The following is a 21,547-nucleotide window of genomic DNA, read 5'->3' as shown; positions in this document are numbered from 1 at the left end:
CCTCCTTCTCGTCTCCTTCTCATTGGTTCCGGGCAGCGGCCGTGTTTCCTAGCCGGATGGAGAGGCGCGACGCGCCGGGCTGCGTTGCTGATGCAACCGGGTGGCTGCCGGTCTGGCAGGCGACGAGGGAAGCGGCCGGTCCCGGGAACAGGTAGGAAGCCGCCGTGGGGCGGAATGGGGGTCACGAAGGTGGCTCCCTCTCTCTCTCTGCTAGTGCTGCGAGGAAGGGGGACGATAAGACCCGCCTGGCTGGGCGGCGGTGGGTGGAGGAGTCCCACTTGACAGGCAATGGCTGTTGGCATCCAGAAACTAGTAGCGTCTTAGGTATGCGCTTTTGCAGCTGGGTTTTCCCCTGTGAAAGAGGAGAATCTGCTTCTGGAGTGCATTGAAAGTGCATCATCCAAGGTGGGCAGATAAAGGAGCGCAGGAAGGAGAAAGGTGGTCTCTCCCTTCTTTCTTCATGCTGAACGAGAAGGGTGCCAGCTTTCCCCACTCAACTGCCTTTGAGCCTGCTGAACACAGCGTTGACGCACTCAGTACAGGGTTTCTGCCGCGTTGCTGCTTCGGGGTCGCTTGAGCTTTTCAGTGTTTTTCAGGATCGTGTCATTGTAGGGTCACATACTGATTTATCAGTTCTGATGTGGTGAGCCGGAGGATGAAGTATTCCTTTCCAGCCGTCTCTGTCACACTGCAGCGATAATCTTCCACACAGAGGGGGGAGAGGGTATTTTTCAGTTTTAAAGACCAGCTTTGCCCAAATCTAGAGATTTGGTCCAGGTTTGAGGCTGCCTTGCTCTGTTCTATGGTTGCACATTGCAGTAGGGAAGCTGTTTCTAGAAAGGCATATGCCAGCTGTTATAGATTTTTCTGATTATGGAATGTCTGGTAAGCTCCCAAAGGACCCTGGGTAACTGAAATACAGTTTGAAACATAATAGTAATAGTAGAATAATAATAATGAGAAGAAAGTTGTAGTAGTAGTCTTAATGTACCATTGAAAAGAACGCTAAGAGAAACCTTTAAGGATCTTCTTTAGAACTTTGATTAGCTGTACCATTGTATATTAAGTATATTTTGATCTTTACTAATTTTGTAATGGAACTAATGCTCATCTGTTTACATTGTATTACTGTAATCTTTAATAGCTGTGGAAGAATGCAAAGGCTCACAGTTATGTAACTATAGAAAGGGAGTGATGTTTTGTTTAAATAGCTTGGGAAAATGAACATTTGTGAGGTTAGATTACTTCTTCTGGGGTAGAAAAAGTGTATTTTAAAAACTTTGCTATATTCAACAACTGTTGCAGTGAGGGGTGGCATATTAATAAGTTTCATACTTAACTGTAGTAGCATCAAATTAATAAGTTTCATACTTAATTGTAGTAGCACATTGACTCTGTTGTGAAACAGCCTGTGGCCTTATCATTTGGTAAGGCTGTAGTACAAACCCTTGATCCTTGGGGTGCTTTGTTTTCTTTGTCGGTAAGAAGAATATCTGAAAATGTTAATCATATTCCCTGTACTTGGAGGTAAGAAGTATACTTGAAGAATGCTATTTTAATGCTATTACAATTAAAAATGGCCCCAGAAGATTGAAAGCGGATTCTCTTATTTCCTAGAATCGGCACCATATTTTGGAAATTCCTGGAAAGAAGTTGCACGAGGCACTGTACATTGTAAATAATAATAAAGGTCTTCTATACTCCTGAAAATGGCAGACATTCAGAATAGCAGCTTTTGTTCTCGTAACCCACTTGAATTGTTTGAACAAGTAACCGCACAAGGAGAAAAAGTCAGATCACTGAAAATGGAGAAAGCGCCAAAGGTATGAATTTTTAAACATTTTAAAACACAACGTTAGCGCTGCAATGACAGATGTTTTTAATACACCAGTTAACAATCTTCAGATTTGCAGAATCCAGTTACATAATCTCTTGAATAAGCCTAGTACCCAAAAGTATACAGTTAATCAGGACAGCAGGTGCAGTGGTTAGAGTGCTGGACTAGGTCTCCCAAGAGGTAATAGAAAGTACCATGAAATCTGTAAGGCTTCCAAGGCAAGAGAGAAACGGGTGATTTGTCATTATTCATGTGGCATAATTGATTTCAAGCATATTACTGTTTTTCTGTTGAAATATAATGGCAGCTTCTAATCTGGCAAGCCAGATTTGATACCTTGGTCCTCCACATGAAGCCAGCTGGGTGATCTTGGGCTAGTCATAGCCCTAATACAGCTGTTCTGAACAAGCAGTAATATCAGGGCTCTCTCAGCCTCACCTACCTCACAGGATCTGTTGTGGGGAGAGGAAGGGAAGGCAATTGTCAGCTGCTTTGAGACTCCTTCTGGTAGAGAAAAGTGGCATAGAAGAACCAACTCTTCTTCTTTAGTGTGTAAGACAAAGAAGCAGTGTCAGGCTTCTAAACTTCCTTAACTAACAGTTGTGCTTTAATTTTCTCCCCTTCCCCTCCAGGATGAAATTGAGGCAGCAGTTAAGTTATTATTGTCCTTAAAGCTTAGCTATAAAACAGCTACAGGCCAGGAATACAAAGCTGGTTCCCCTCCGACCGATTTCACTCCAGTCAGTAACGGTCCAGGAGATACTGAAGGTGAAGATTTTGTAGACCCATGGACAGTGCAGACATCCAATGCCAAAGGGGTAGATTACGATAAACTTATTGGTAAGTGTCGCTATATCTGTTTTTCAAAACTATAATTTTTAATGGCAATTACCAGTAGAATAAGCTTGTTTGCATTGTTTTTTGGTTCTGGCCACAATAACTTCCTAAAATGATTATAGTGAACACACATAAAGCTACTTTATACTGAGGCGGTCCATCAAAGTCAGTATCATCTACTCAGACTGACAGTGGCTCTCCAAGATCTCTGTCAGAGGTCTCCCATCTCCCATTTCCTGGTCCTTTTTAACTGGAGATGCCAGGGCCCTTCTGCATGCAAAGCAGAGCCCTATGAAGTGAGTGATGGGTAATGAAAATGAGAAATCTTCATTGGAAGATTCTTTGCTTTGAGAGCTGCAGTCTTAAAGACAGTCATTGGGGAACAAGACCCCTTTGAACCCATTGGGGAACAAGATCCCTTTGAACACTTCATTCCTGAGTAAACATGCTTGAGCTTTTCCTTGAAAAAAGAGGCTTTTTTTGAGAAGTAAAAACGGAAGGAGTAAGTTTAACCATGGGGATCTTAGCCTTGAAATAGTGAAAGAGGACAAATAAATTCCATATTTTGTAGGTGTGTCCTAGTTCAAAAGTGAGAACAATCCCTAATTTTAAAAAAAGTTTCAAAAAACTTCTCCGGTGTTGTGCTGTGCTCATATGAATGTCAATGTGATTAGCCTTGTATATAACTTTAATCTCCCTTTTATTTTCAGTTCGGTTTGGCAGCAGCAAAATAGATAAAGATCTGATCAATCGAATAGAGAGAGTTACGGGACAGAAACCACATCACTTCCTGCGCAGGGGCATCTTCTTCTCTCATCGGTGGGTGTGTCAATTTGTTTGAGCAAAAGAAGAGTTAATTTTATACCCCAAAGCAGCTTGCAGTTGCCTTCCCTTCCTCTCCCCACAACAAACACCCTGTGAGGTAGGTGGGATTGAGGGAGCTCTGAGAACTGCTCTGTGAGAACAGCTGTAATAGAGCTGTTACTAGACCAAGGTCACCCAGCTGGCTGCCTGTGGGAGAGTGGGGAATCAAATCCTGCTCTCCAGATTAGAGGCTGCCACTCTTAACCACTGCACTAAGCATTCGGAGTCAGAGAATATATTCCATGAGGCATGTAGTCCCTAATCCTACTTGTATTTCCCCCTGCAGCTATGCCATGCAGAATTTCAAGAGAAAGGTAAAAATCCTTCCGTCTTGCACTGTATTGTCTAGGTTCAGTTTCTGGCCTAGAACATGGTCTGAAGCCACTATTTAATGGCATAGGAGTATTGAGATCTGGGCAAGGAGGAAAACATTAATCTACAGTATTTGCTGGCGTATAAGACTACTTTTTCCCCCTGAAAAACATGCCTCCAAGTGGGGGGGTCGTCCTATATGCTGGGTGCACTTCAGTTGGGATAGACATAGCTGCCCATAGTGGCCCATAGTACTGTAATGTAATGTAACAAACTCTATATTTTGAGTGGAAATGTTGGGGGGTCGTCTTATACGCCCAGTCTTATACGCCGGCAAATATGGTAGTTCTGTGGCTCAGCAATGCCTTCTAATTGTACTATGTAAAATCAGTCATTTGTTTTTGCCCAGCAATTGTTCAACTTATTTTAATATTTCACTAGTGGAATGTTTGATTCCTAACCCCTACTGTTTTACTATTTAAATCACACTGCAAATAAATGGCTTCTAGTTCTCAGATTGAGCTTGAACTATCCCTGGAAGCTAAAAAGATTTAAACAGAGCATATTGTACATTATGAGAAGACAACAGTCACTGGAAAAAACTGTCATGCTAGGAAGTGCTGAAGACAGCAGTAAAACGGGAAAACCCAACATGAGATCATAGAATCATAGAGTTGGAAGGTACCTCCAGTGTCATCTAGTCCAACGCCCTGCACAATGCAGGACACCCACAACTACCTGCCCAACCACAGTGACCCCCATTTCATGCCTAAGTGATCCCCACCACCACCAAAAATCTCCAGAATCTAGCCTGACCTGGAAGAAATTCACCTACCATCCCACAGTGGCAATCAGCAATTCCCTGGGTACACAAGGAAGGGCCACAAGAGACAAACACTGGCCCATCCCTTCCTGCCCACCCACTCACAATCTGCCTAAGTTCATAAAATCAGCATTTCTTTCAGATGACTATCTAGCCTCTGCTTAAAAACTTCCAAAGAAGGAGAACCCACCACCTTTCTAGGAATCCTGTTCCACTGAGGAACTGTGCTGCCTAAGTTCATAAAATCGGGATGCGTCCTCAGTGAAAGAAGCTCCGGCCCTCAGTTTGCAAGACCAGAGCAAAGCTGTGAACAATAGGGCTTTTTGGAGAGCATTAATTCATAAGGTTGCTACAAGTCAAAAGTGACTTTGTGGCACTTAATGCACGCGTTTTGTCTGTCAAAATACAAATTTCAGGTACAGAAGCATGTATCCAACACTTGTTCTCAGTCTTCTTGATTTGATACCACTCTTTTGAAAAAGGCATCCCATATTTCTTTTCTCCTGCTTTTAGAGATATGAACCAAATCCTGGACGCATATGAAAATAAGAAGCCCTTTTACCTTTACACAGGCAGAGGTCCTTCGTCCGAGGCGATGCACATCGGCCACCTTATCCCATTTATTTTTACAAAGTAAGTAAAAACTGTCCGAATAAAGTTCATTTTGCATCAGATGTTTACTTATTATTTTGAAAGTGAAGTGATCGGTGCTAATGAGTCATGCTGCATTCCAGCAGCCCTGACTCAGAGAACTGTGCTGCAAAAGGGTTTTATTCTCATGACTGTGTCCTGTGCCTTTACAAAAAAAATGTATACTAAGAACAGCTGGATTCTGCAAATCAAATTATATACATTCCTCATGTCTAGTTGTTTCACCTTGACTCTGCTTCTGTTCAGTTAGAGCAGGCTTTCTCAGCCAGGGTTTCATGATGACTCTGGAAGAGTTTCGCCAATTGGGTGGGAGTCAGTTTTTGATATCTTTTAAATTAAAATTATATTGGGTGATGCAACCATACATGGTCATGTCACCCTCCCACCCCCTTCCACAGTGGCCACAGATGGGCCTGAAGGGGGTGGGAAGAGGAGGGGCCCCAGCCATACAAATCCTTGCTGGCTGAAGCTCGTTGCATGTGGTAGCAACTGGAGTGCAGAGAGGTAAGTACTCTCATTTAACTTAACTGGGGGGGGGGGGCTGCCACGGTCCTTTTTCTACAGGCTCCCAGGCTCTCTTTGGTGAAGAAGAGCAAGCAGCCCAGAGTGCAGGTATGGTTCTGTTCAACAATAATCTGAAAATATTTCTGTGCTGGCACTTCCTGTGCTGTGTGAGTGCCCCGGTGATGTCACAGCTGGTGGGAGTGTCTGGCCGATGTCACTTCTGGTGACATGTGACTTCCAGGGGCATGGCAAGAAGCTGTGACTTGCTGATATCACTTCTGGGGGGTTTCGAAGCCTGAAGATTGTTTTAGGGGTTTCTCAACAGTAAAAAGGTTGAGAAAGCCTGAGCTAGAGGGGCACTAATGATATATAGCAGTGGTCCCCAACCTGCGGGCTGCGGCCTGGTGCCGGGCCGCAAAGGCCATGGCGCCGGGCCGCGGCTCCCTCTCCCCGCCCCCACAGTAAAAAACTTACCAGGCCGCAAGCTTGCGGCCCGGGAAGCTTCTTACTGCGGGAGGACGGGGAGAGGGAATCAGGGCCGGGCCGCGGCCGCACGGCACGATCCGTAGGCACGGCCCGCAGGTGCGGCCCAATGCGCGGGCGTGGCCAGCGCGGGCGCGGCCCGATGCGTGGGCACGGCCCACGCGGGCGCGGTCCCCGATGCCCTGCCGGTCCCCAGCCTCATAAAGGTTGGGGACCACTGATATATAGTCTTGATAACTCCTCCTTCCCCCTGAGATTTTATTCAGCACATCTCACATATGTTAAAACATATTTTGGAAGCCTGTTAGGAAAAGGGATTTGATTTCTCCTCTGCATCCACCTACTGGAAACTGAAGTTCTTCTGAAACTGAATTCTCCAATCTCTTCCACATTTTCTATGTGTGTTATCTCTGTATGATCAAGGAATATGCACAGTGCTGGCACAGTTGCTCAGTGGAGATTTCCTTCCTCGAATACTCTGAATAGGCCTGGGACAAGTATCTGTGTTATTTTTTTAAATCACTAATTAATCACTCTTCTGAGTATATGGGAAGCTGTTATCTCCAGTGAGTTAACCTGGATTATTCACTACGATGTCCATCAAGCACCTAGTACACACACTGAGAGACTCGTCTAAATGTTATTGGTCCCTATTCCAGGTAGGACAAGTCACTGAATGTGTATGAGGATGGTTTTCTGGGCAGTGAAATAAATGGCTGTGACGTTTACCTACCTGTTGACAAGTCTTGGGGGTGAGCAGGTGGAGAGAAACCTGGAAAAGTGTCTTTAAACCTGAGACATGTTTGCAAGAGGACATCCAGTAAATAAATAAATGAGATTGAACTATAGATGACTGCGACAGCTTATGAAATATATACGGATGCTACCCTAAGACACTGCAAGAAATCTTGTTTCATTTTATTAGGTGGCTGCAGGAAATATTTAATGTTCCTTTAGTCATACAATTGACTGATGATGAAAAATACCTCTGGAAAGATCTAACGGTTGAGAAGGCCTACCAGTATTCCATAGAAAACATCAAGGACATCATAGCCTGTGGATTTGACGTCAACAAAACCTTCATCTTTTCTGATCTGGACTATTTGGGGTACTTTAAGAGCTGCATGATCTGATATCTTTTGTAGTTTTCTGTGACCTTTTTTCTTTTCTGTTTCTTTTGTGTGTTTTTTTTAATTATGTTAGTACTGTTTGTATGCTCATTTGTACTGTTGTATGAAGAAGAAGAAAAGTTGAAGATTAATGAGTTGGATAGCTGCACAAGAAGTATCAGAAGTATCAGCCAGCTGGGTGACCTTGGGCTCGCCACAGCACTGATAAAGCTGTTCTGACCAAGCAGTAATACCAAGGCTCTCTCAGCGTTACCTCTCTCATGGGGTGTCTGTTGCTGGGAGAGGAAGGGGAAGGTGATTATAAGCCGCTTTGGGTAGAGAAAGGTGGCATATAAGAACCAACTCTTCTTCTTCAGTAATATCAGGGCTCTCTCAGCCTCACTTCCCTCACAGGGTGTCTGTTGTGGAGAGACGAAGGGAAGGTGACTGTAAGCCCCCTTAAGTTTCCTTCATGTAGAGAAAAGCGGCATATAAGAACCAACTCTTCTTCTATTACCTTTTTTGGACAAAAGGATGGCTATTTTTGTAATAGGATGAAAAACCAGGTAACAAATTTAAGTCCACTGGCATCTTTTAGACCAACAAAGCTTTATTCATTTGTTGGTCTTAAAGGAGCCCCTGGACTCAAACTTTGTTCTGGTTAATAGACCCCTAGTTCTTTGCTAGGTATTCTTGCTATTACCAAATGAAACTTATATTTAAAAGAGCATTATATAAACAAAAGGAATGAAAAAGAAAAATGGAGAAGGAGCTAGCAAGCTCATATTAACAGACCCTAGTTCTTTACTATGTTATTTATTCTTGCGATTATCAAATGAAACTTATATTTAAAACAGCATAAAATAAACACAAGGAATGCATCTAAAAACAATTATTGCCTTGGGGTGTTATGAAAAGTTTCACCTATGTCATCTCTGCCCCAGTCAATACTTGGAAGGGAGACCACCAATGAATTCTAGGGTCAAAGCACCTCTGAATGTCTCTTGCCTTGAAACCCCAAAGGGGTTGCCGTAAGTCAGCTATGACCTGACTGCAAACAACCGAATAATCACCAGTGTTATCATGTGTATCCGATTACCCTTTGAAATCCCAGTAGGGAGTTCATAGCTACAGCAACTGGTTGAAATTATTTCATCTTCAGAGGTAGCTGCAGCTCTCTGTAATCAACCTTAGAATAAGGTGCCCTGTGTTTTGATCATGTTGTTGTTAGGTGCAAAGTTGTGTCAAACACATCGCAACCCCATGGACAATGAGGCCAATGCAATGGCCTTCCTGTCCTCTACCATTTCCCGGAGTCCATTTAAATTTGCACCTACTGCTTCAGTGACTCCATCCAGCCACCTCATTCTCTGTCGCCCCCTTCTTCTTTTGCTCTCGATCACTCCCAGCATTAGGCTGTTCTCCAGGGAGTCCTTCCTTCTCATGAGGTGGCCAAAGTATTTGGGTTTCATCTTCAGGATCTGGCCTTCTAAGGAGCAGGCAGGGCTGATCTCCTCTAGGACTGACCGGTTTATTCACTTTGCAGTCCAAGGGACTCGCAAGAGTCTTCTCCAGCACCAGAGTTCAAAAGCATCAATTCTTTGTCGCTCGGCCTTCCTCATGGTCCAACTTTTGATCATACAGCTGGCTAAAGAGGATGCTGCCATTGTACATTATAAGTTGTTTAACAGCCAAAGGCATTCAGGCCCATGAACAGTTAAAAGTATACTTGCATCCATGTAGCTTCAGTCCTGGACACTTTCTGCTCACTTACTTTTGACTCCCTAATGATGGCTTTGTCTTATTCACGATGTGGGGCTGGAACTTGGAGATCTTTATTTCCAGACACTCTAATATGGAACAGAGGCAGACCACAAGACTTATAAATAAGCCTGACTTGGGCTACACTTAAGTTCTGTATCTTTAGCAGCAGGAAGTTTAGTACTAACCTCAGGAGTTAGCATGTATACTGAACATAATCATTCCCACTTATCTGGCCCGAGTGGTTTTCCACTTGTCTATAATTTAGGGGCTGTGAAGAGATTCTCTATTGTATTATGGAATCTGTACAGGCCCGGTCTCTTATTGGACTCATGTACATTGGGGGGGGGAGTCTTATTTGTGTTGTAAGTTATTTGCTGAAGTGTGGTTATGATCGCCTTCCCTTCCTTTCTCCACAGCAGACACCCTGTGAGATAGGTGGGTCTGAGAGAGTTCTGAGAGAATTGTGACTTGGCCAAGGTGACCCAGCTGGTTGCACATGGAAGAGTGGAGAATCCAGTCCGGTTCTCCAGATTGGAGGCCACTGGTTCTTAACCAGAACACCCAAGCTGGTTCCTGATCAAGATTACATAGAGATTTTATTTAAGCTGAAATCTTCTATTGCTTAAATTTGCATGCAAAATGCCAAAAGCATTTCAATTTTTGGAAAACAGATTGCAGTTGAGACTTGCAAGCACTCTGTGGGAAGTGGGATCCCCCTGCGCATTCTAAACATCTCTCTTTCTCTCTCTCTCCCTTTCTCTCTCTCTGTCTCCACTCCTGCTTTGCTAGGTCAAGCCCAGAATTCTACAAGAACATCATAAAAGTTCAAAAGCACGTGACGTTCAACCAGGTGAAAGGAATATTTGGCTTTACAGACAGTGACTGTATCGGTGAGTTCCTGGGCTATTTGTAGTAGCACAGAAAGACAAGTAACCGGGAACCAGCCCAGGGGGTCACAAATCAAACAAAGGGCAACTTTTTTTCTTTTTGTCAGAAAGCCCCTATCAGAAATAGCCCCCACAGTCCCGACTCTAGGTATCCTTTGTCTCTGCCTGCATTTGCCACAGGGCCCTGAAAAGTTCTCAGAGAGGTTTACAAAATTAAGAATGACAAATTACTTAAAAGAATAATAAGAGCTCTGCAATTAAAACCAGTCTGTCTTGCTTTATCCACAATGCTGGGGGGAAATCATTCATAGCTGAACCCCGTAGCAGCTAAATAACAAATTTCCGTGTGCCCCATTGTAAACCGCACATCACAAGATATGACCGCCTCGTAATCCAGCGCCTACTGCTTTAAACATCATCAAAGGATTGTATCTATGGTTTTATCTTTTATCATGCCAATATAATGCCAATCTTTTATTATGCCAATATGTATTCTGTATTCTATTCTGTCGTGCTTAAGCTACAAGTGTAGATATCCCATTACAAATACAGGTGTTGCAACCCAACATGAAAAACAGAATTTTATTTTGAAAAAAAAAGAATGTCTAACATTAAAGGATAGAGGACAAATCAGATGTGCAGTCAGTAATCTAAGTATCAGCATACAAATTTGAGGCCAGTAGCACCTTAAAGACAAGCAAAGTTTTCCAGAGTATAAGCTTTCGCCCACCAACACTCACTTCTGTTGGCAGCAGAAGATAGGACCCGCAGTAATGGCTTTAAACTATGTTTAGGATAGTACCAGCTAGATATTGGGGAGTGGGAGGGATTTCTGCAGTCAGAGTATTTCAGCAGGGGAATCGGCTGCCTAAGGAGATGGTGAGCCCCCTCTCACTGCTAGCTTTCAATCAGTGAATGGTCAGATCCTTATCCTGCAATGATTTGGGCTGATCCTGCATTGAGCACGGGTTGGACTAGATGGCCTGTATGGCCCCTTCCAACTCTATGACGATAAGATGAAGCGACCTTTGACTCATAGTTTATACCCAGCTGGAACATGTTGTTGGCATTTAGGTTGCTCCTGGACTCAGATTTTGCTCTGCTGTTGCAGAATAGCACAGCTACCCACCTGAAACTATTGCCAGAATACATTCTATTAAATCTCTATTAGCCCCACACCGTGCACATTGATAAATTTATATACATACATGTATAAAAAATGAGGTTCTGATATTACAGATTACTCCTTTGAGAGTGTTTGCACCAGCTACTTGAAACATCACGTTATTTAGATGCAATACAGCTCTTCTGCCCTGGCCTTCCGCAGCCATCGCTTATGAAATATAAGATGCCCTATGACACATGTTAGCATGCAGGGCAAAGAGTCATTCCTTCTCTGATTTCTGCATTAATCTGCTTCTCTGGTCAGCAGTGAAATGTATTTATGGCATGTGCATCAGAGCTGCTCGACTGTTTGTCCTGTGCTGCCTGTCCCTGAATAGTTTCTGTCTGTAGGATGGATTGTCTCTGTGAGCATTATAGTCCTAAGTGGCATTTTGGTGTGGCTAAAGATGGCGACACCTGCTCCCTCTTAACTGCTCTTAAGAAATTAAGAGACTCCTTAGGAATCAGTGCCCCTTTTTCCTGCCTCATACCCTTTTGGTATGACCCCCACACCCACACCCACACCCACACATACCTCCATTTAATCATGGCTAAGGATAACAATGGCATCAGACTTCAAACTACAATTCTGTTGCTGGTTAAGCGGGAAACCTGCTAGACCCCGGCTACAGATCGAATGTATGTTGGGAGCAGATTCTCTTTGGAAAGGGGAATGGGAGCCCAAAGTGATCTCCCTGTCTCTGAACTGCAGTTCATAGGAGCCAGCATTTTACCTGTGTGGACTCTCAATTCAGTCTTCATTAAGCTCACCATTTCTGGATCCCTTTATGCCCCTAGTGTTGATTTCTGGCCCAAGGCCTTAAGAAATGCTGTAAGAAGCTGGCCCTGAGTGGTATGAGGAGGGCAGGATGCTGTTTCTGCTGGCTGCAGAGGAGAGGACACGCAGTAATGGGTTTAAACTTCAAGTACAACGATATAGGCTAGATATCAGGAAAAAGTTTTCACAGTCAGAGTAGTTCAGCAGTGGAATAGGCTGCCTAAGGAGGTGGTGAGCCCCCCTCACTGGCAGTCTTCAAGCAAAGGTTGGATACACACTTTTCTTGGATGCTTTAGGATGGTTAGGGCTGATCCTGCGTTGAGCAGGGGGTTGGACTAGATGGCCTGTATGGCCCCTTCCAACTCTATGATTCTATGATGGATGGATGGATGGATGGATGGATGGATGGATGGATGGATGGATGGATGGCAGGCAGGCCATGCATCCAGGGGGAGCCCAGAAAAATGAGGTGATGCGTTATTCAGAACTGATGAGTCAAATCCAACAACTATTTTTGACTGGTGGTGATGTACGTCCTCCTGCTAGCAGAACATACCTGGCACTAGTAATCCAGAAAGGCAGGATCCAGCCCACTGTTGTTACAGCTGTGTCCCTTGCAGCTGAGCTGGATCTTGTTCTGCATTGGCATTAACTCTGCAAAGGTTGCTGGCCATCAATAAATAGTTGTTCTTGTACAGTTAAGATTGGAGAACATGAGTGAGCCAGTTTGTAGAAACATGTTACTATTAAGGCAAGGGAGGGGAAACTTGATCACTGTGGAAAGCAAGTTCCCAAATATATGTTTGTGTCTTTCTAGGAAAGATCAGTTTTCCTGCTATTCAAGCTGCTCCAGCCTTCTGCACGTCATTTCCACAGATCTTCAGCAACAGGAAGGACGTTCAGTGTTTGATCCCCTGCGCCATTGATCAGGTACAGAGCTGGTTGTTTAAGATCTTGTAGGCTTGATGGAAACCTTCTTTGTCATGGTGGGGCTGCCTGGGAGACCAAGATTCAAATTCCCTCTCTGCCATGGAAGCCTGCTTGGGTGACCACTCACACACTCTCAGCCTGACATACCGCGATGTGCTGATAAAACACAGAAGAGAATGCTGTTGTAAGCCACTTTGGGTCCCCAATGGGGAGAAAAGCAGAGCATAAATCTCTAAATAGGTATGGCAAAAGAGCTTTATAAATACTGGGGCTAGATATTTTCTGCGTATAGAATCATAGAATCACAGAGTTGGAAGGGGCCACACAGGCCATCCAGTCCAACCCCCTGCTCTACGCAGGATCAGCCCAAAGCATCCTAAAACATCCAAGAAAAGTGTGTATCCAACCTTTGCTTGAAGACTGCAAGTATGTTTCATTGCAGCCTTAATTATAGAGAAGCTAATTCTGGCATGTAGCATTCAGTATCCTGAGAATTGGGAAGAGACTGTGGTTCACAGGTAGAGGATCTGCTTGGCGTGCCGATCTCGGGTTGAATCATTTCCACCTGCCACTCTTTCTCCAACCAACCCCAGGGACAGGGGGCGTTGGTTGGAGAACGCTTGCCTGAAGCAGCTGGGTGACCTTGGGCCAATCCAGCTAGCCCACCTCATAGGGTTGTGAGGATAAAATGGAGAGGGAAAGAAGAAGCCATTTGGGGAGCACAAAGCAGACTCTGTAAAATACCCTTTCCAAAGAGGAGGCAAATCCCACAGCCTTGATTTAGCACCCTCTGCTCTAAGCCTGCAGGCCCCCTTATATTTGTGCGCAGGCCATCTGTGACTACTCAGTGGCTGTGGAAATATACTCTCCACTTCCTCAAGGGCATTCCCCTCTACTCCTAACCTATCGTGCTTCAAGTTTCAGCTAGGGATGTTTAGCTGGGGCTTAGCTTCAAGGTGGGCTGTCAGGAAGTGGGCTGTCACAAGAAATTGTCCCACCTGTGGATTTTTCCTCCTCATCAAACAGCAGTCTGTGACCTGGCCTGGTTATTATTTGTGACTTGTCCTGGATCGCTGCCTTAGAGCCCTACCCATCAGTGCATTCCTGCCAATTTAATGTCCAGCTTGGGAGTTAGGCATTTCTACACCAATAGCAACCAGCTTTAGGCGTCAACTCAGAAACACCGCCTATGCCTCCTGGTCCCTGGCCTAATTCTTTCTTCAAAGAACCTGTCACTCAGTAGGCAGAGAGAACACCCCTGTGTTTGAACCACCAGAGAGCAGTCAAGTAGAAGAATTTTCTGGCGGGCCAAAATTCTCTTTAGGATTGGTCCAATGCTTGGGTTTCCATTTGATGCAGGATACACAAAGCCCTGGCCAATGAGCCAGCTTGGTGTACCAGTTAAGATACCTCTAATCTGGAGAACAGGGTGACCTTGAGCCAATTGCAGTTCTCTCAGAGCTTTCTCAGCCTCACGTGCCTCACAGGGTGCCTTGTGAGGAGAGAAAGGGAAGGGGATTGTGAGCCACTTTGAGTCTCCTTTGGGTAGTAAAATCCGGGTACAAAAAGCCTTGTGTCACAGGCTTATTCTGTGAAGTTTGGTAAGCCTTGCAGCATCTTCCAGGTCTAGGTGGCTGATGTTACTAACCACGAGATGTTCATACAGTAGGCAGAAACCGAGCCAGTGGAGTGCCAGTAAGGCAAGCGTGTGTGTTCTCTCTCACACCAGACCATTTATGTTTGCTTCTTCCCCCTCCCCTTTTGGAAGGATCCCTATTTCAGAATGACCAGAGACGTGGCCCCGCGGATCGGCTACGCCAAGCCGGCGTTGATGCATTCCGTCTTCTTCCCCGCCTTGCAAGGGGCGCAAACGAAGATGAGTGCCAGTGACCCCAATTCGTCCATCTTTCTCACCGACACCCCCAAACAGATCAAAACCAAGGTAAGAGGAGGATTCTCCCTGGTGCCACACGCAGAAACAGCAAATAGTAGCTATATATTTTATTATTATTGTAATAATAAGTTTATTTTTGTAGCCTGCCCTCCAGGGTTGTCTCAAGGCAGACAGCAACAAAACAAAACATAGAAACAACATAGGACCATAAAAACAATATATATAAATGAAAATTCACAGTCTGGGCCCCACATACCTGCGGGACCGCCTATCTCCTTATGGCCCCCGCAGAGCTCTTCGCTTGGTGGGTGAGAACTTGTTGGTGATTCTTGGCCTCCAGGAAGTATGCCTGGCCTTGGCCAGAGCCGGGGCCTTCTCAGTACTGGTGGTATGAGCCTCCGTGAGAGTTAAGGGTCCTGTTGGAGCTTTCTCAGGGCTTGCAGGATGGAGCTCTTCTGCCAGGTCTTTGGTTGAGGCCAGGCCAATGAGGTCTGTGGCCCCACTCCAGAGAGACTAGAACTGACCACACCTTTTCCAGTTGCCCCCTGAGGCACAAGGCTTTTGGCAGTCCATAGAGACTCCCTTTTAGGGTGATATTTGCAGTGATTCTCTATTCCTTCCCTAGGTTATGAGTTATGTGGTATAATGCTGCCACCCTTGGTTTGGTTGGGTTAGGTTGGGTTGTGGGTTTTTTTAGGATGTTTTATTGTATTAGGGGTTTTATGGGGTTTATTATGATACGTGACCCGCCATGAGCCTTGTGGGAGTGGCGGGCTATACGGCTAAATAAATAAATAAATAGAGGGGGTTTTATTGAGGGGTCTTTTACTGTGTTAAAAACCACCTCTTTAAAAACCTTACTGAGGGCGGTTAGGTTATAATGTGCAGGTCAGTACTTTGTGGGCGGGGTACTTAGGCTGGGAGGCTAGGATTTCCTCAGTGTTCAATTCCTGACCTCTCCCATAGGCCTGGTGGAACAGTAGACTGCAGAACCAGTGAAAAGTAGATGGTGGGATGTTGTCTTCATTTTATTACCTGGTAAGGGCAAAGGCTAGATGTTCATGCCAAGAGTTACTCTCTTCTGGCTAGCTCAGTTTGGCCCCCTTGTTCTCCTCTGTTCAGTCTCCCCTGGAGCTTAGGGGAAACACGTTCCGCCCGTTTGCAGCAGGAGTGCCTATGAAGAGTGCCGATTGGCTGGGCAACTGTGACGTCACAGGTGATGCACCGCTCCGTGAAGCAGACTATCAGCTTAAGAGGAGCTCTTGGGCTTTCAAGGAACACGAGGCACTCTATGCCCATATAAGTAACCGGTGCTTCAAATAAAAGAAAAACCCCGCCAGGTGGAGTGGAAACGGCTCTTCATTTGAAGAGTGAAAGCAAAGCCAAGTCCTGCTCACCCTCTTTGAGTAAGACAGCAGGGGTGACCTATGTCAGTGGCCCCCAACCTTTTTCGGGTTGGGGACCGGGGGAGAGGGAGATGTGGGCACCAGCACACCGACACCCACAAACCAGCAGGCGTGCCACCCCCCCCCCCCAGGGAGATCAGCCGCCTCCCGGCATAGTAAGCACTGCAATGTGGGAGGGGAGCATAGGCGGCAGCACACCAGCGCCCACAAACGCACAGGTGTGGCAGGTCCCGCATCTCCCCCTTCCCCGCAGTGTGCCGCTCGCTGCACCGGGAGGCAGTGGGGGGGGAGGCATGCTGGCTGGTGAGCTGGCACCCGCACCTCTGTCCCCACCGCTGTGGCCCACTACTGGGCCGCAACCCAATGGTTGGGGAACACCATTGCTAGGCATGGAAACATCCCCTCCAGTTCTTTCCTGCTTTGTTTCCGTATGTTTTGTTGTTGTTGTTGTTGTTGTTGTTATGTGCGAAGTCGTGTCCGACCCATCGCGACCCCACGGACAATGATCCTCCAGGCCTTCCTTACCATTCCCCGGAGTCCTTTTAAGTTTGCACCTACTGCCTCAGTGACTCCATCCAGCCACCTCATTCTCTGTCGTCCCCTTCTTCTTTTGCCCTTGATCGCTCCCAGCATTAGGCTCTTCTCCAGGGAGTCCTTCCTTCTCATGAGGTGGCCAAAGTATTTGAGTTTCATCTTCAGGATCTGGCCTTCTAAGGAGCAGTCAGGGCTGATCTCCTCTAGGACTGACAGGTTTGTTCGCCTTGCAGTCCAAGGGACTCACAAGAGTCTTCTCCAGCACCAGAGTTCAAAAGCCTCAATTCTTTGACGCTCGGCCTTCCTTATGGTCCAACTTTCGCAGCCATACATTGCAAATTTGTACCAAAACATATTGTGACACTTCTGGATGTCACGCCCACCCACGTCACCATGCCTGCCTGATCCTGGCAACTAAGCTAACAGTAATATTTAATGTACCATCCACCCTGTTTGTTCACCTGGCCTCCGCCGAGAGCTGGCGTAGATCTGAGGTCTGGTGATGTCATTTCTTCTAAAAATACCATGCAGGTTCCCATGGCGTCAGGAGTCGGCAGCCTTTGCTGTAAATCAGATGACCCAGCCGTCCGTCTCTATTGGCTGCTCCTCCACGGCACCAGAAGTGGCAACAGTTGCTACGCAAGCCAAGCTTTCTGTGCCAGTCTGTGGCTTAGCCACTGCCCTGCACACTCCCAGCCTGAAGAAGCCTGCTTACTGTGCCCTTGAAGTTTGTCAGTATGGCATGGTGTTTTCCAGCATAGCGTCTTTACCTCCTGCATAGGTTGGATCCAGCCACCTTTTCCACTTGCAAACTGGGGAAGAGGGAAGCGCCCTTTGACCACCCAAAAGGGTATGCACAGGGTCATGGGACCTCCATGGACAGGAGCCGTATTGAGACAGAATAACAGAATCCTAGAGTTGGAAGGAGCCATACAGGCCATCTAGTCCAACCCCCTGCTCAACGCAGGATCAGCCCTAAGCATCCTTTGGGAAGTCGAGCTAGACTGAGGGCACACACAAAAAAGTTGGCAGGATCCAACCTGATGCACTGTGGGCGTGTGGTGCTGTGGCATTTGTACAAAATGGTGAATCACACACAAAAAACCCCCCACACACAATGTTCAACAGGACAAAACATGATTCTCAGGTATGTTGTGAAATACCTTCAAGATACTTTGGCAGCTGTATATGTTCGCCTTCTCTTAAGAGCAAGGGCTCCAGTGGTTTGAAGGGTAAAACTAGCCATGGGTGTCAGTATCAGAAAAAGAGTGGCAAACAAAAGACTAGCCCGGGATTTCTCAACCAGATTTTCATGAAACCCTGGGGTTTCTTGACAGTCCTGGAAGGGTTTCCCGAATAGGTGGCCGTTAATTAATTTTGGATATTTTTTTAAATTTGTTAAACATTTATCAGGTGATATGACTATGTACCGTCATATTGACCCACCCACCCTTGGTTGCCAAACTTCGTGTGTGCGCAAAGCAAGCTTGCAATATCAAAACGATCACCTCACCCTATCCTGGGGCCCCTTTCTAGATCAACAAGCATGCCTTCTCTGGCGGGAAAGACACTGTCGAAGAGCACCGGAAGTACGGGGGCAACTGCGATGTGGATGTCTCTTATATGTACCTCACGTTCTTCCTTGAAGATGATGACAAGCTGGAGCAGATCAAACAGGTAAGCCTCTTGGGCCGCCACCGCCTCCCCACGGAGATGCATCTCCACCGTCACTGTGATAGAGACCCAGAAGCAATCGACATTCTGCAGTTCTCCTTAAGCATTTGCATTTCCCTTTCCTACTTTTTTTGCATGTGTGTGTCCATCGTTTAAGGGCCTTACTCCACTAGGGAAAGCTCATCTGCCTCCCGTTGAAATAGTAGGGACTGCATGAATAGTAGGAACTGCATGAATGCTGTTCCCATTGGCTGCAGAGGAAAGGACGCGCAGTAATGGGTTTAAACTACAAGTCCAATGATATAGGCTAGATATCAGGAAAAAAATTTTCACAGTCAGAGTAGTTCAGCAGTGGAATAGGCTGCCTAAGGAGGTGGTGAGCTCCCCCCTCACTGGCAGTCTTCAAGCAAAGGTTGGATACACACTTTTCTTGGATGCTTTAGGATGGTTAGGGCTGATCCTGCGTTGAGCAGGGGGTTGGACTAGATGGCCTGTATGGCCCCTTCCAACTCTATGGTTCTATGATTCTAATCCAGGGGCTACGAAGACCGGTGGTTCTGAACTGCCTCTAAAGAAATGTGTCCCTTAGTCTCTTTCAAGATCGTTCCTGAGAAACCTGACAGGCAGGGCTGATTCTTCTTTCTTTGTCATAAGGTTATGCACTTGGGTAACAGCCTTACTCCGAGGGCATAGCCTGGCAAACAGCATGCAGTATGGGGTACAGCCAGACCTGGGAACCTTGAATCCCCCACAGACGCCCTTTATCATCTCTTCAACCTCCAGGGATGGCAAAACCCTCTGCCACCACCAAGGCTTTTTATATAAGGGAGGGGAGAGAGATCAAGATGGGTAGCCGCATTAGTCTGTGTGCAGGAAGAGTCCAGAAGCACCTTCAGGGCCGGATTAACATGAAAAGAGGCCCTAGGCTATTCCACTTATGTGGCCCTTTCACCTCCCATTTTTAAGTTTGTAAATTACATGAGAGATAATAAAATACGTCCTTACTGTGATATATATCGATATGTTAAATGAAACATGTTGCGATTGGTGTAATAGTGTAATATTAATTTTGCTAACAATTTGAATATAGGCCCCTCTTGATCTTGAGGCCCTAGGCTGAAGCCTAGTTAGCCTATAGGAAAATCCGGCCCGGAGCACCTTTAAGGCCATCATGTTTGGGGGGGAAGGGGGGGGAAGACAGGCAGGGAGGGGGAGGGAGAATAGGGGGGGTTAAAGGCTTAAGGCAGTGGTTCTCAACCTCCCTAATGCCGCGACCCTTTAATACAGTTCCTCATGTTGTGTTGACCCCCAACCATAAAATTATGCAAGGGTTCTTTCACAGAAATTAAACCGAAACTGACCAATGGCATGAAGATCCATTATTCATGATTGTATAAAATTGGGTTTTTTCCCGGGATTTTTCAGTTCAGTTCTGCCTCTTGTCTCACCATGCCAATCTCGCTCTTTGCTGCTGCTCCAGACTGACAAACACTATCTCGTCTGCCCCGCAAGGCTGTTGTGTAGATGCTCCCCCCACCATGCTGCTTGCCCTGCCGCGACCCCTGTGAAAGGGTCATCTGACCCCCAAAGGGGTCCCAACCCCCAGGTTGAGAACCAATGGCTTAAGGGATAGAAAATAAGTGTTGCGTCCAGAGTAAGTTGATGTCCCCCCTAGGGTAGAGGTGGCCAAACTGGTTCTCCAGAGGTCCATGGACTACAATTCCCTCAGGGGTTAAAGGGAATTGTACCCCATGGACATCTGGAGAGCCACAGTTTGTCCCACCCCTGCACTAGGTCATTCCCCAAGTCACCTGAGCAGGCCTCCTGCTCTAAGTCTAGATATCCATTGTCTCAAGCGCCCCCTTTTTTGTGGGAACCAAACCGAAAAGCATCTGAGCTGGATGAGGCAGGGAGCTTTGCATGCCTTTCAGGGGAGACAGGGAAGAGCACTTTTCCAGATGTCTCTGGATATAATTGCCGACATTCTCTTGACAGGCCTACTCTAGCGGAGCCCTCCTCACAGGCGAGCTGAAGAAGGCGCTGATAGAAACGCTTCAGCCCTTGATCGCGACTCACCAGCAGCGGCGAAAGCAAGTCACGAGCGAAACGGTGAAGGAATTCATGACTCCAAGGAAGCTGGCATTCGATTACTGATTCCGGACTGTGCATGTTAATTTGTCCGTACCCGTAGAGCAATGGACCCATGTTAGCTTTTTAGTCGTTAACGTTGCCTCTCCCTAATTTATCTATGGGCCTAGTCAGCATCTTAAGGTAGTTAACCTCCAGAGTTTATCACTCGTTCATCATCGGTCACTGTTTCAGAATATACTAAGATCCTCTCTGTACGGGTCAGAAGAAGACTAGCTTTGGGTGAAGACTCCCTCGGGCTATAATACCGGCTAGCAGCAGAACCTCGTCTTGTCAACTTTGGTGTCTGAAAATGCTGGAATCACATTAATTAAAAAAAAAAATCATGTTAACATCAGAGTCTACTACCTTGAGAGCTTTTAGCAGGGAGGAGTTTTTGTTTCAAAGATAGCTCTTTTCCAAAGGCTGCCTTCTCTTCAAGTTTACGTGTAAAGGGGATATGACTCTTGGTATTGTGTCTGCTCAATAGTTCATTCTTTGTGTCAGCCAGTGAATCTGCCTTTCTTTCTTTCTTTCTTTCTTTCTTTCTTTCTTTCTTTCTTTCTTTCTTTCTTTCTTTCTTTCTTTCTTTCTTTCTTTCTTTCTTTCTTTCTTTCTTTCTTTCTTTCTTTCTTTCTTTCTTTCTTTCTTTCTTCCTTCCTTCCTTCCTTCCTTCCTTCCTTCCTTCCTTCCTTCCTTCCTTCCTTCCTTCCTTCCTTCCTTCCTTCCTTTCCTAGGCCGCCCTCTCCAAAAGGTCTTGGGACAACTTGCAACATACTTTTACAATAAAATCTTTAGAATCATAAAATTGAATTTAAAAAACTACAATCACCCTGCCAGGTAAAGCATCACCCAGGCCAGATGTTAAAATCAGCGAGGATAAAATAATAGGCCAGGCTTTAAGGGCAGGGAAATAGTTCAGGCAAAGCCTGAGTAGAGGGCTAGACGGGGGGCCCTTTCAGTGTGTGC

At 45.9% G+C, this 21,547-nt stretch overlaps 1 protein-coding gene across 1 annotated transcript; it reads left to right on the top strand.

Annotated features, from left to right (window-relative positions):
* Positions 1 to 18: 18 nt before the first annotated feature.
* WARS1 (tryptophanyl-tRNA synthetase 1) lies at positions 19 to 20,931 on the top strand. Its single transcript, XM_077323687.1, has 11 exons — positions 19 to 151; positions 1,618 to 1,823; positions 2,470 to 2,677; positions 3,385 to 3,493; positions 5,187 to 5,306; positions 7,237 to 7,419; positions 9,974 to 10,074; positions 12,831 to 12,943; positions 14,712 to 14,885; positions 18,314 to 18,454; positions 20,447 to 20,931. Exons 2-11 carry the CDS (start codon positions 1,710 to 1,712, stop codon positions 20,603 to 20,605), a joined length of 1,422 nt encoding a protein of 473 aa, XP_077179802.1. The 5' UTR covers positions 19 to 151; positions 1,618 to 1,709; the 3' UTR covers positions 20,606 to 20,931.
* The last annotated feature ends 616 nt before the right edge of the window (positions 20,932 to 21,547 follow it).

This window comes from Paroedura picta, chromosome 2 (genome assembly GCF_049243985.1).
Source record: "Paroedura picta isolate Pp20150507F chromosome 2, Ppicta_v3.0, whole genome shotgun sequence".
NCBI classification, from domain to species: domain Eukaryota; kingdom Metazoa; phylum Chordata; class Lepidosauria; order Squamata; family Gekkonidae; genus Paroedura; species Paroedura picta.
The sequence above is the reverse complement of the archived record's forward strand: the minus strand, read 5'-3'. Positions and strand labels throughout refer to the sequence as shown.

Coding starts and splice junctions, on each gene's coding strand:
- WARS1 (XM_077323687.1), top strand. CDS start 1,710: ATGGCAGACATTCAGAATAGCAGCTTTTGTTCTCGTAACCCACTTGAA. Junction 2,678..3,384: donor AGATTACGATAAACTTATTG/GTAAGTGTCGCT, acceptor TTTTATTTTCAG/TTCGGTTTGGCAGCAGCAAA. Junction 12,944..14,711: donor TCCCCTGCGCCATTGATCAG/GTACAGAGCTGG, acceptor CCCTTTTGGAAG/GATCCCTATTTCAGAATGAC.